Raw genomic sequence first — 14606 nt, forward strand, 5'->3', positions numbered from 1 at the left:
TATCTGTACTAAAAAAACAGACATTGGTTTACTATGTATGTGTCTGCAGACTCAGAATTAAGTTTTGCAGAGAAAGCTACTTTTACATCACCACCCTAGGACAAAATTTCCTTTATGCACCTTAAGGTAAGCATGAAACAACTGCCAAAGGTAAAAACAAACAGCAGCTCGTGTTGCCCTGCTCCCACTGACCTACTCCTACATTGTTTATGTGCTAATCACCCTGTAATACATATAGACTGTAGCCAGGGCTGAATACAATAATGTACTACACTTGATTAAAAGTTCCATTAGTTTCTGGAACTTGCAAATTCCTTATCCTAGAAAAATTAGGGTTGAGGAATAAAAATCATCCTTGCCCAATCAGCCCAAGGAAAAAAGTAACTTACACTGAAAACAGCATCAAGAAATAGATCCATTAGATTAGAAGTTTCATTTTGTTTTACCTGCATGTGAGGGGCATTCAGCAAAGCATTAAGCTCCTGTCCATCCTTATGGTGGCTGGGTTTCAAAACACTCTGTACCTAAAAAGAAATCAAGCAGTAAAACTCTAAATCTAGCTAGTGATTTATCAATCCTCCCTTTCCTACTCAAGCACAACCCCCTACTTGCAATTACTCATTTTGCTGCAAGTATATCCATGTACTTGTTACGCTACTGCTGATTAATCTGGTACACATTAGGAAAACATGCAATGAGACCAGACCACAGGACTAACCCAGCACATCTTGCCTCAGTAATAATCTACCAAATCTAACTTGGTATCCAGTACCTCACACAGATTTGTCAATACCAGAGATTGACAATGAGCTCAGGTATCACAAAGATGCACACAAAAAAATTAAACTCTAGACAGTGGAAGTTAGTGATTTCATGGCAGCGAAATCAGTCACAATAAAGTGTATTATGAGACTATGCTGGGCTTTTAAATTGGAGTAATTTCTTATTAATGTGACTAGCCTTCCTCTTCCTTAAAAGTAGACTATCATATTCTAATTATGCAAACTATTTCCACCAACAGTAAGGCCAAAGATTCCGAGACAGGTTTTGCAATGCATCCTGAAGCTCTTGTCTCAGGAAGTGCGCAAATCAAAACTTCAAAAGGTCCCTCCCTGGAAACCTGACTTCTTTGGCTGGTTCCAAAATAATCCACACTAACACAAGGGCAGTTTTTGCTCAAGCAGCTTCAGCTGCCAAAGTAAGTTTTCCTTCTCATACTGTTACTAAACAAGCCTTGCCATCATCTCTTGCAGACACTGGTATACTGATACAGAGAGCCAAGAGCAGGGAAGTGCTCTTACACCAAAGTGAGGCTGAAGATACTTTCAAAGCCATTATCCTCTGCCCTAATCTGACCAAAGGCACACAAGTGCAACAGCACAAATGAATCCAAAGACATCAAGAGCAGATTATACAAATCAGAGCAGCAGCTTTCAGAGAAATAGAAAACATTTTGTTCAAGAGCTTTTGACTCTTGTAGATGAAGTAATGTGACATCAGAGAATCAAGAAACCAAAAGTTTCAAAGAGAAAATAATTCCACTTTTTGTACGATCTAACAGTATCTAAAGGTCAGAAAAGCTTCTATACTAGGAGCAATTATCTACAGAAATGCTAACAACTATCAATGGATGTAACCAGAAAACAGCACTGAAAACTTTCAAGTCAAGACACTTTTAAATTCTAGGAGAAGCCACTAAACGAACTATGCCCATGGAGCGAGACCCTCATATTGCCAGAGAAGTGTCACATCGAACATGCTCCTGTGCTTTGCAATAAATGTGGCACAACGTACAAAAATCTTCCTTCTGACATCCTAGAACATGCCCCATGGTGAGCAAATGTTGTATACCTTAAAACAGTCAAAGAAGAAGCCAGATTTATGTATTTTTTTAAAGTGGTTTCTTTAAAATCATAGAGAACAGAAAGAGCTCAGGTTCACAAAATCCTTACTTCAGTCATGTGTCCAAATTAGAAAGGAAGCTATTATACCTGCTTAAACTGAATTCTAGGATGTCACACAGCAAACAGAACACAGCGAAAGACATACCACACTGACAAGTTTTCCTCTGTTTTGAAAGAAAAGATTCTTCTATACAAAAGACTTTTACATAGAGGTTTATTTAAGGTCTCTTAACTTTCAAGGGACTTTGCAGAAGCCACAAGAAGCCTTAAAGCTTTATTTATCAACTCTTTATGATTTTTTAATAGGAAAACCTACTCAGAAAGCAACTTGGAAGTCTTGCAAGGAACACAATCTTCTGAATGCAAGGTCAGAGGTTGAAAATTTGTCAGTGGAAAAGAAAGTAATCTGGTTCAACCAGTTACTCTGTGTGCAGTAAACATCCTTTATTCAAGTTGAATTTCTGCTTTGAATAATTTGAATATTAAAAACTTTAATATATTCCCCCCCCTTTAAGAAAAACATAAATCTCTCATTTGTTTATTTAATGAAGCTCTAGGAAAGCTTCAGGCTGCCCTCTAGACCACTTATTACAGCAGTAGCGCTGCTTGCCAGAGTCCTTTGTAACTCATGGTAATAAATCCCACAGCTTTATCAGACTAAGAAATTTGAAGAAGACTGTCATTCCAGAAGTGACACACTACATACAGCACAGATGATCCACACTGAGTATGTGGCAATACCTCTATTTTCTTAACTCTTCAGACTAGTTTTTATTGTTAATCATGTTCCCTTTAGATGAAGAACCTCACCCCAACCCCTGAAGTTATCCACTGGCTTCATTACACACACCACAATTTGTAGGCATGGACGATGGAAGCATGTGCTGGAGTGATATGAAGCATTCAGAAATTAACTGCACCTGCAAAATTCTGTTGTTGCTTACCGGCAGGTGAGCAGGACTGTCAGATGGAACAGACACACACATGCCAGTGCACTTACCCCAGAAGTTACGAGCTACCAGTGCATCCCCTCAACAGTACAGATCTAGTTCATTTGTCTGATTTTGCAGAAGTAAAGAGTAGCGAGTCTAAAACATTTAGGAACATAGTCTATATAAATTGAGCCTGTTAAGTATATTTAATAGCAGGAACGTCTTTCAGGTATTTGGTAAGTGCTGTTACAGGCCAAATTATAAACTGTCTAGAATGCTGTATCAAATATTCTTATAAGGTCAAGATTCAGACCCTGCTCCCATAATCCGTGCCCCCATCTTGGTCAAGTTTAAATGGATTTAAAATCAATTTAATTACACTTGATGTTTACTGGCTATTTTTATTTCAGACTTGGAGTATACCCCATGACATGAAGATAAGCTTTCTCAAATAAATTCCTTAAGATCAAGGGCTTCGTTCCACCTTTTTAAATCATTTGAAGTTTCTAAAAAAAAGATGAGAAAAAGCTTGAGTTGTTAGTGGCTGGTTATCAGAATTGGTAGGAAAATGAACTGTACATGTATAGTACCAATTTGAGGAATTTTCTAAAGAGGACTAGAAAATTAAAAAACCCTAAATAATATTAATTATTACTTTTTTTAAAAGGAAGACTCTTTCATGCTGCATTGTGCAATTGTGTTGTAAAATGCCTTTTCCTGTTAAGAGATGTTCTCTTCTACAGTATAAAGCTGCAAACAAAACACGTCTGTAGCTTTAAACTGGGGCACACAGTCCAACCAGTTTCAGAGCTGTACACTGTTGCTCATGACCTGTGCACTAAAATATGCAAACTCGCACTACCTGCTATTTAAAATTAATGTTATGCATGTATCTGCTATTTTTCTTTCTTGTAATGTCTTCTGGCTTTTATCATCAAGATGTTATCAGTATCTAAATGCAGGCTTTTGCAAGTGTCTTTTCAAAAACACCCTGAAGTAGGTAAATGAGCTGCTTTCTGGGGGAGTTTCTTATGCCTATGCTTAGAGGTAAAAAAAGCAAAAGACAGCCAAGAATGAGAGTACACGAAAAAACAGACATGCAAGATAAACACATTGCCAGGATTAAAAAATACCCCAACAACAAACCGAAAAAAACAAAACAAAAACACCACCAAGTTTTCTAAAGCAGAAATAATTTCCTTCCATACTGCTACATAACTAACACAGAAACTTTTCAAAAATGAATGAAATATCTGAAAACCAAGCATAAGATCTTCTATGCAGGCAAGACAAGGAAGTACAAAGTGATCTGAATGGAGGCTTCAAGGTATCTTCTTAAGACACTTCTGTCAGACACAGAAATATTTGTCCTGAATTTCTGGCTCTATCATTTCAGGATGTTATTTAACATACTGCAAACCACAAGTCACTTAAATACACAAGAAGCTGAGTCACTGAGAAACTAGATGACATCTGAAAATGGGAACAGACATTTGCAATATATTGAGTTTTCAGGAATTCAAGGCTGGACAAGACAGGGATGGAGGATGAAGAGCCAAAATGAGCACAGTGATGTATCTTTTATGCAATAGTCTTGTGGATAATGATCAAATTCCGTTGGTTTAAAAGTTTTGTATTAATGAAATATTTTCCTTTTGCTTATCCTTATTCATGACTGGTAAGAGGCACAAAATTGGCTTTGTACCACCTTCTAATTTTAAGATTTACCAAATCACCTGAAAAAAAAAAAAATAGTATCTTGGGAAGGTAAGGGGTAGTGAGAAATGGGGAGAAACACAAGAGTTTGGAAATAGACCTAGAGTTTTCCTAGACATATTTTCTCGTTGCAAATTTCTATTAAGTAGCAAATAGAAGGTCATCATATTCATGAAGGGAAAGAACCAGCTTTCTTAAGGGTTACATCTGTAACACCTTGTATTATAAAAGGAGGTTCAAAAATTCTAACTTGCATCTGAATGAAATCCTAAACTAGGCCTATGTAAAGTGAACATTTTGGGGAGCAGCTTACAAACAGAAGGTAACCAAAAAGGCTCCTTCAGACTCACAGACACAGTGAACAAGCCCTGTGAGGAGTTTGAAGTAGGCTACAGACTGATGAATAAGCAAGAAAGAGGGAAGCTCACATGTACTGCAAACATATGATTACAGTGGGTTGATTAGAAGTTTTCACAGATTCAAAGGATATTCTGAAGTACTTCTACCTGCTTTTGGCACAGTTTTATTGACAAACCTAAACAAGAAAATCCTAAGCTGAAGTTTAATCAGCACCTGCACCTTTAGATTGTATTTAAATGATGTTCCTCCTCATCATCAAGAGTCAGTAATTTCTTCTGCAAAAGAACTTCAAGCTCGCTACAATGCTGCTGGGCTTACAAGATTAAAGTCTAGTAAAAGAATGGAGAGTGGGAAAAGCTGTTGAAAAAAATGCTTCAGGAAGAAAGAAAACCAGATCCTATATCAAACAAACTAACCAACCCAAAAACCCAACCAACACCCACCACCTGCTGCCATACTGAAATACTCCAACCCATGTACCTGAGTCAGTTTGGTTTGCTGGGTGCTAAATGCTGGAGCCTTTATCCAGCCCCTGGATTTGGCTTTGCTGAACACCACAGTGCTAGGCTTGCTCTGATGTTGGTATTCAAGCTACCTAGGTCCAAGCTAACAAAATTTATATGGGCTTAAGATGTAGACACCCTTCACTACTATATGTACTTGCACCAGGCCATAGAAAATTGTGACAAAAGTTACTGAGCGACACTTTAGAATATTTTAACAATTTCTAAAAAATGCATCAGATCTTGTAAAAGAGCTGTCAACTGTCAGACCAAAAGATGTTTAATCACAGCAGTAATTAAAGCACTGAAATTAAGTATTAAGGGATCTGTTGCCAAATTTAAAGCAGAAGGCTTGTTTCCAGTATCCCTGTTATTTTCAGAGATGACTCCCAATCTAAGAATCATGGCTCAACTTAGAGGAGAGTCACAATAAGAGAACTGTAACTCAGTTCCTGAATGCTTCAACTAAAGAATACCAACGGAAAGGGAGTTAGATTATCACAACCACTCCCTTTTCCTATGTTTAAACATAGTACCTTCTCTGTTACATATCTATCCATGCTAAAGAAGAGTTCCTGCCCCCAAATATTTTTCTGGTTACTGTTTGCTGTATCTGGTTTTTCCAGATTTCCAATCGGTGACTATTATAACCTCTTTCATATTCAACATTCAGTCACTCAGACAAGCTTGACAAGTATGTATTTCAACAGAAGCTATGATTATAGGTTTCATGTATGTCACAGGGATGCATACTGTACATACCTCTTGTGCTAGTTCTTGTGCATTGGAGCTGAGAGGATATGGAGGGCTGGCTTTGTTCATGTGGACTGTAACAGCATTGTGGATCTTAAAGGCATTCTGAAAATCGCTGTTTTGAACAAGCTGTAAAATGAGTGAGATATCCTCTTGACTCTGAGGGTCTACCAAAACGTGCTGGATATGCTTAAGAGAATTTAACAGTTCTTCCACTTCTAGGTAAGAAATAACAAAATACAAATAAGATATGAGTTAACAAGAATGATAACTAAGTAATATTTATATTAAGACTTAAACAAATTTTTTTTTTACTGTTTGGTTTTTAAACCAGCAGTGATATATGCAAGTTTATTAGTTATCTGCTATTCCAACTTTTTTGAAGCAGCATGTAACTGAATTAAGAGTAAAAAAGAAAAAAAAAAAAAAAGAAAAAAAGAGAGACCCCAAGTCAGTAAGAACAGTAAGACTTTATGGCTTAGCTCATCTTGATGCACTGAATATTTACTGATACCTTGGATCACCTTTCTGTGTGTACCTATAAAATATGGTAGAAATCTATGTAGCTCCACTATATATTGCTTACTTATAGAATGAATGTAAGATAAGTAAACTACATTCAATTTATAAACATAAAATTATCCTCAGTCTTGGAACATTAAAATAAAAAGGATGAAAAAATATCATCTGTGAACATCTAAGAGTTTTGAAAATTATCTACAGCAAAAAAAAAAAGTCCACATCTTTTACCTACACGAATATAAATTCTGCTTGGGCCGTAAAATATTTTAACATTTTAATAACCAGTTTCTATATGTTTGCAGAATACTATACATGTACTACATTCTTGAGTTTCAAGAACTGAGCTGATGCTTTACAAGTGCTTTTCAAAGACTTTTATATTATTTTAAGCCAAACCAAATTTCTGCTAAATAGGTCACTTCTCAAAATTAAGTACTTCAGAAACCACCTAAACCAAGGAATATGAATCAAACCCAGGTAAGAAATTCTGAAGCAGTCAGAAAAACAATGCATGTTTTGAGCCTTAAATAACATACATGTTTTCATATATTATCTGAAAAAAAATCTGTTCAGCCACAAGAAGCTGGTCAGCTACATAATATTTTAATAAATTCAAGTAAGCTAGAACTTTTGAACGCTGGTATTTAAAGAAAATGAACAATAAAGAAAATCCCAAATTTTAAAACTGCCAGTTGATACTGATACCAAAATACCAGCTTTGAGAGTAATTTTAAAGTTTTAGCAACCTTTATTAAGACATAATGAATAAACAAAATCAGGAACAGTATCAGGACATCAGCTAAATTGCATTTTTAACATGAAAAATCACAGTACATACTGACCACTAACATGATCAGTACACTGAACACAAGCCTAGACTCAAAATCTTTGAGCACAACATAAAAAATGGTTGATAATTAGGCACATAAAAACCACAAAGCCTAACAAAAAATGCATTTCCAAGAAGTTTAACTGTTTTAATTTCGGGCAAACCATATCTACATACAAGCGGTCTAGTCTGAGTTTGCAAGTTAAGTCTTCTGTATTATAAAAGGAAACAAACAAGCCAGGGCTGCTACTCTTGTACTTTACTGTCTGCAGGACAATAAAAAAGAAAGTAATAAAACCCCTCCAAAACCATTTCATACATGCTAAAAACATCCTACCCACCAAAGGTCAAGGACTTCTTCCTGTAACCACCAAGGAAACAAAGGGCAGTAGGACAAAAGCTGCACAGAAAGCTTGGATACTGGATGTGCAGGATATTCCACTGCTGATATCCAGCACAGCTCACAACACTAATTATGGTAGCCAATGTCTCACTAGGAAACTGTATACACAATATACTGCTTATCACACTGGGAGAAAAGCCATTTGGAGAGAAGGCTAAAGAACACTCCACATGTGAGAATATTTGCTAAACAGGACATTGTCAGCTGGCAAAATTCTCATCTAATGAAGAATGCACAGTACTGAAGTCCCTCTTCAACTCCATCTCCCAAGTCTGAGGAAGTGCACTATTTTCAAGCATAAAGAAAAAAAAAAAAAAAAGTATGTGAAGCAGATGCTGTTGTATAGCTCCTGACACCTCCTTGGTTAAAAAACATACTAACTCAAAGTTCTGCTACTTGTTATGGTTATTGGATTCAAAAAGCAGTGAGATATTAGAGAAGAACGTTGCTTCTTTAATGTTGTCCTAATTATTTTACTCCATTCTTTCTGAGCTCTCTCTTACATACCTGAAAATTCAAATACATACACATATACACACACAATTCTAATACATGTTGCATGTAAGATTTGAATTCATACAGAAAGACAGACATCTTACTCTGTATCTACAACATATGTCTTTACATATCTTTTTAGACCTTTGCTAGTTCCTTCTGTGCTGCCCTTTCTTGCAAACTACCACAATACTCTCTTCCCTGTATAATTCCCTTCTACACTGAGGCTTCATTTGCTGGATACCAAAGCTTTATACCAAGTGATTTCCCCCACCATGAAGCATCAAACAAATACCCACCTCAATACAATTGTGAAACAGAAATGCTTCAAAGGAGTGAAATTAAGTATTCCTCAAAAGGTAGCACTCCATTTCCTAGTCACTTGTTTTAATAAAAAACCACACACAAAAACCACACACATAAAACCACACACAAATCTGGCATTATGTATGCCTAATTCTCTCTAGATTTCTGCTTTTGAAGTCTGTATCACAGATGAGATTATGATGCAGGTTTTTTTTGGTTTTTTGTTTGTTGGTTTCAGTCTTTTTAAAGTAACAACAATACAAAAAAGCACCAGGTAACAAAAGACTCCAGATATTTCCTATACAAAGGCTTGTCTTGAAGAAAAATAAGTTCAGTAAGACCAACATCCGCATTTACTCACAGAAAAGTCAGGGTTCTTTTGCAGAACAAGTCCATTTTTTAACTGCAGATCAATTAGCAATCAAATACTGGGTTTTATCAAGTCTTCTTTTACATGAAGTGCTGCAGCCTGTTTCCATTAGACTATGAAATGGCTGGAATGTGACTGAGCACTGTGAGATATACACATTAATCAAAAGACTGCCAGGGCAAAAGTATGCAACTGCAGGGGAGGACGTGCAGTCACAGCTTAACGTGTTAGATTAGAAAACTTAGAAAAGAAAATAGATGTCTTTTATCACCTTAAACAAAAAGTTAAGAAAAGCAAACTATAGAAGATAGGATTTACTATACCTCAACACCAATGTCTTCGTTCCCAAACTTTTCTATAATCTATGGGCTGGTACTAGTACTTTAATGCTTCAAATATAACTTAAATCACATAGCTAGGAAAAGTAGTTTTGGATAAAACAGTAGTTCAGAAAGTTTATTTATAACATATTTATAAATAAGTTTTGGCCAAGGTATAAAGGCAAAAGTTAGGCAGCTTTAAAAAATAATAATTGCAGCCAGAAAGGGCTTACTTATGAAAGGCTTACTTCCATGAAATGCCAGTTACTCATTTAACTAAATTAGCTGAAAGAACCGTAGAAAACCAAAGAAGTCTACATTTTATGGCAGCATATTGCTGTGAAAAAGCCAGTAAATACTTATATGCACATGTGCTAGGTGCAGAGACTATTATTCCCATTTAAACAGCTGTCTAAATCATACTGTTTTGATAACAAACATGCCCTTTAACATTCTTTTGGTTAAGTCTCCTGTTTTATTTTTATATATAAATTCCAACTTCTTTAATCTAGTCTGCTTTCTTTTATAATGATAAAAACATTAAAGACTTGGCAAGGATCTGCCAAATTAGACACTGGCACTAACAAAACATTTTCCAAACTAAAAATACAGACACATAGGTCAATATTCTTACTTAAAAGATGCATCTTCAGGAGAAGCTCTACGGATTAACACAGACACACAAAAGCAAAATTAGAATCAGTATTTAAAAAAATACCAAAGAAGGATAGTTGAACATTTCTGTCACTCACTAGCACCTGTCCAGGTTTATTTGGGGTTTTCCTAACTAATCTCAGAGATTTGTGAATGTGACTAAGCACTTTAACCTGGACAGTAAAAGTGGAAAGAGGGAAGAGCCAGATGCTGTTTTACAAATGTTAGAAATATTAACCCAGAAACTCGAAAAAGGACAGGCTTAAGAGTAGAAGATTTTGTAACAGTTTAAGTTACTGCAGAAGCACTTCACTGAATTTAAATTTTAACTCTGTTTTTGACAACACTAGTGACTGAATACAGATTCTTTAGGGACTACATAGGTTAAAAAAACACTGTATTTTATTCAGAACAATTTTTTCCTACGTTTGCAACAATTCAACATCACAGCTGTGTATAATCAAAAGCACTACTCTTAATTACAGAATCACACAGCAGATAAGGTTGGAAGGGACCACAGCAGGTCATCTGGTCCAATCTCTCTGCTCAAACAGGGTCATCCTAAAGCACACTGCACAGGATTGCATCCAAACAGTTCTTGACTATCTCCAGCGAGGAAGGCTCCAGAGCCTCTCTTAAACAATCTATTCTAGTGCTTGATCACCTGCACAGTAAAGAAGTCCTTCCTCATGCTCAGGTGGAACTTCGGCCACCAGTTTTTGCCCATTGCCTCTTGTCCTCTTGCTTGGCACCACCAAGAAGTGCCTGACTCCATCCTCTGACACCCTCCCTTCAGATCCTGATATGACACTGATGAGGTCCCCCCTCAGTCATCTCTTGAGGCTGAACAGGACCAGTTCCCTCAGCCTTTCCCCAGAAGAGATGCTCTCTTGTTGCACTTCACTGGATCCACCCCAGTAACTCCCTGTCTCTCCTGTCCTGAGGAGCCCAGAACTGGACACAGTACTCCAGGTCAGCCTCATGAGGGCAGGATGCCCTCCAGAGGGGCAGGATCCCCTCCTCTGACCTGCTGCCAATGCTCTTCCTGAGGCAGGATCTCATTGGCCTTCTTGGCCACAAGGGCACTGCTGGCTCATGGAATGCTGAACTATACATCCTCTCTTCTTAAATCTTAAGTTGACTGATCCAAGCGACAAGACCCAAATTTTGGTTACAGAAGTGGACCAAGTCACCTAGTAAGTTCTCTTCAAGATGCACCTCATACCATATATTATTTCCTAATTTATCTCTTTACACACACACACCCCCCTCTATAATCTTCTTGCTCCCAATGTCTGGCATGTCTCTTCTCACACCTAGTATTCAAAGAATCCTAGCTCCCATTCAATACCAATTCCCCCTCTTCTGTTCTTGCTGAGCCAAAACTAATTTCCTCCTTCCAGCTTTTCACAAATACTCGGGCAATCCCTCAGCTTCTCCCACAGCTAGTATCCTTCTGAACTCCCCAATGAGAGATTTTAAAACCCACCCTTCACCATCACAGTAATTTCTTCACTATTATTGCTCTTGTTCAAACAGCTTCAGTCCACACCAGCTCCTAGCTGGTTCTCAAGTATGTTACTTCTCATCCCTACCAGCTTCCATAGGTAGCTGCTTTGTCCATTGCTTCACACCAATCCTCCCTCCATGATCTCAGCACCTCCAGCATGAATCTAGCCTCAGCTTTCTAATTCCAAGTCACACTTTCCTCCCTTCTCTAGTTTCAATTTCCAACTCCTTCAGCAGTCTTCACAGTTTTTGGCCACTGTGGCTAAACAACTCCCAACTGAAGACACTTTTTTACTGTCAGACATCCATTTTTGTATCTGCTGCTTTGTGTTCTCTCTAAGGAGAGAATTTTACAATCAAATCCTAACACTTCATAAAGTTAACTACAGAATCTGCTTCTCACAAAGAGATCTCTCAGCTGACAAGCCCTGCACTAAATAAGGTACACCCTCCTTAGTTGTAACTGACCCTGCTCTCCACAGGAGGTTGAACAGGATGACTTCCTGATGACCCTTTCGATCTAAATTTTCCTATAGAGGGATTTGTACAATAAGGATTACCAGAGGTTATGGAGCAGAGACATGTCTTTAGCAGAATTGCTGCTCAGGCACACAAATATTAGAGATGAAGTAAAAAAGAAGAAATTAGCAATTTCATAGCTATTTTTCCCTCTGTATTCTCAACTACCAGCCAACAGGAAAGAAAAAAAAAAAATCAAGAAACTGTGGTGCAGCCCAGAAAAAAAGGCTGCCTTTTTAAAGCAATCTGGATCTCTGAACAGGTATGGATTTTGAAATCTGAACAGGACTCCCACAGATTCCCAGTGCATCTTTTTCATTCCAATGACACACGACATTTTATTTAAAATACTTATGTTTGAGGAAGAAAGGTTAGAAACTTTCTCTAAACAACCATAATTAAAACAATGACAACTATAAAATGAAAAATTTCAGCATCCATTTCTTAAAAAATTATTAAAATTACATTTTCATCAATGCCTAAGCCGATTTTCATTATCAACACCAATACTTTAAGAGATGTATTGGTGTGACATTTTTATCAGGTGGCAACTGATAATGCAAGACAAAACAGGAAAAAAGCAGTAGCATGTTTCTCCTGAAAGTATCAACAACTTTTTATTTTATATGACAATCTGTGTTTATTCGTTCCTTATTCTGGTCTACAGTTCATCAAACATCATAAAATTGGGTATTACTTACATGGTTTTCCCCAGCCTTAAGAAGATAGAGACATTGACTGAATTAATTATTATCCACAAGGTATTTAACTGTTCCCCAAATGGATCAGTTTTGACAAGCCACTTGCTGAGGCACATAGCCTGATGTTTGGCTAAGTAAAAACACCCCAAACCACCACAAATCTGAAGGACAAGAAGACTTAAAATCTGTTTATAAAAAATTAGCTAAATTAGGTTTCCCGTGGCCTAAAAGAGCATTAATATCAAACAAATCTTTACTCCATTGGCCCACTCACTGCATTTTACCTACCTAGTGTTTTCACAGTGTAATGAGGACTCTCCAAAACAATCCCTTCTTCTGTGTCAAATATTGGATTATCTATTCCAGTTTTAGGAGGAATTTGTGCTAGTTTCTTTAGCCTCATGGAAGCAGTAAGGTCCAGTTCTTGTTTCCTTCCCTCTTCCTCTCGCCTGCGCCTTATGTCCTCCTGCTGCTGCCGGATTCGCTCCAGTTGAGCACTGCGCCGCATGGGCATCATCCTGGAGCCCAGGTCCCCAGGGCAATCGACAGCCATTTCTCTGTGCTTCTGAGGCTCCTCAGGAGACACAAGATCCACATTTTTTGCTTCATTGTCAGAGTCTTCCGTGATATGTCCATTCATATGAGAAGTTGTCATGATTATCTGTAACTATGCTTATGCTCTTCAAACCAAAATGCTGCTATTAGGCCAGTTTGTGTTACGATATTGCGTAAAATCCATTATAGATTCAAAAATATTTCCCTTCCATCACAAGACACTTGAAGAGGCATCCAGGAGGAAAATCTAATGACAGATATTAAAAAAAAAGAAAAAAAATTAGCAAGGAATTGGACAAATAAGAAAACATCTAAGGTCCCCAGGCATCAGAACATTGGAACTTTGCATCCAAACTTACATAGTGGTTCTTCCCCTACTAAGAACTACAGAATCCTCACAAATCTGTTTCACGTATTTTGGTAGACTTCAGGCGCCAATGTCAGAAAAGCAGCACTGTTCAATCTAATGTTAAAATCTCTTTTATTCCCACGTGAAAACTGTGGTGATTCTGTACTTAACACAATTGCAAACAAGCAGTTTTCAGAGAGCTCTCACTCAAGTTTTAATTTGTACTTTCATTCTTAAAAATTCCAACACAAACCATGCTTACAATCCTACAGACATTAACTATGAAAAACTTGTTATAAACAACATGTTCATAAGTAGTTGAGTATGCTGAACACAAGTAAAGATATTTGCATTTACTGTTTATAAATCGAGGCATGTTATGTAAACATTGCTTCCTGGATTCAGAGAAGACAGGTCTGACATAGAGTTCATCCAAAAGATACTATCTAAAGCAGACAGAAGCTGCACTTACACAATTACAAGTACAGATAAAGTTCTAGGATAAGAGTTTGGACAATTCTGGTTAGCAGCTACTCTTAATACTTCCCATAGGTATGCCTTAAAGCATGAAGGATTAAATACAAGAGTTAAAATCCCTGTGTGGGAGTAGACATACAGATTCGACAGAGAATAAAAATTAATCTCCACAGTCAACTATGACATTCCACTACACTGCACACATCTTAATCTGGTTTCTTATTCCTGATGATTTAGGCTAAAGAGCTTAGGTGTCCTGATAAATATAACCACTCATCTCTTACATATAATACAAGTAACAGTGTGTTTTATACCACACTGCCTTTCTGTCAGTGATCATTATCCACAATTTGTCCAATTAAAACGTTAAAAGGTTATAAAATTCACAAGCAGTTGAATACCATATCATCAATATACTTAATTTCTTTT

The 14606-nt window shown here is 37.1% G+C and overlaps 1 protein-coding gene across 1 annotated transcript in view; it reads right to left on the minus strand.

The window, feature by feature from the left end:
• Positions 1-14606, minus strand: part of PALS1 (protein associated with LIN7 1, MAGUK p55 family member) — a 55080-nt gene that overhangs the window by 14874 nt on the left and 25600 nt on the right. The window contains exons 2-4 of the mRNA XM_059849743.1: positions 13085-13598; positions 6178-6386; positions 447-524 (exon numbers count right to left, since the gene is read on the minus strand). Of these exons, the coding sequence (XP_059705726.1) occupies positions 447-524; positions 6178-6386; positions 13085-13451 (654 nt within the window). The 5' untranslated portion in view covers positions 13452-13598. The remainder of the gene's footprint in view (positions 1-446; positions 525-6177; positions 6387-13084; positions 13599-14606) is intronic.

Source organism: Haemorhous mexicanus, chromosome 6 (genome assembly GCF_027477595.1).
Source record: "Haemorhous mexicanus isolate bHaeMex1 chromosome 6, bHaeMex1.pri, whole genome shotgun sequence".
Taxonomy (NCBI): Eukaryota; Metazoa; Chordata; class Aves; order Passeriformes; family Fringillidae; genus Haemorhous; species Haemorhous mexicanus.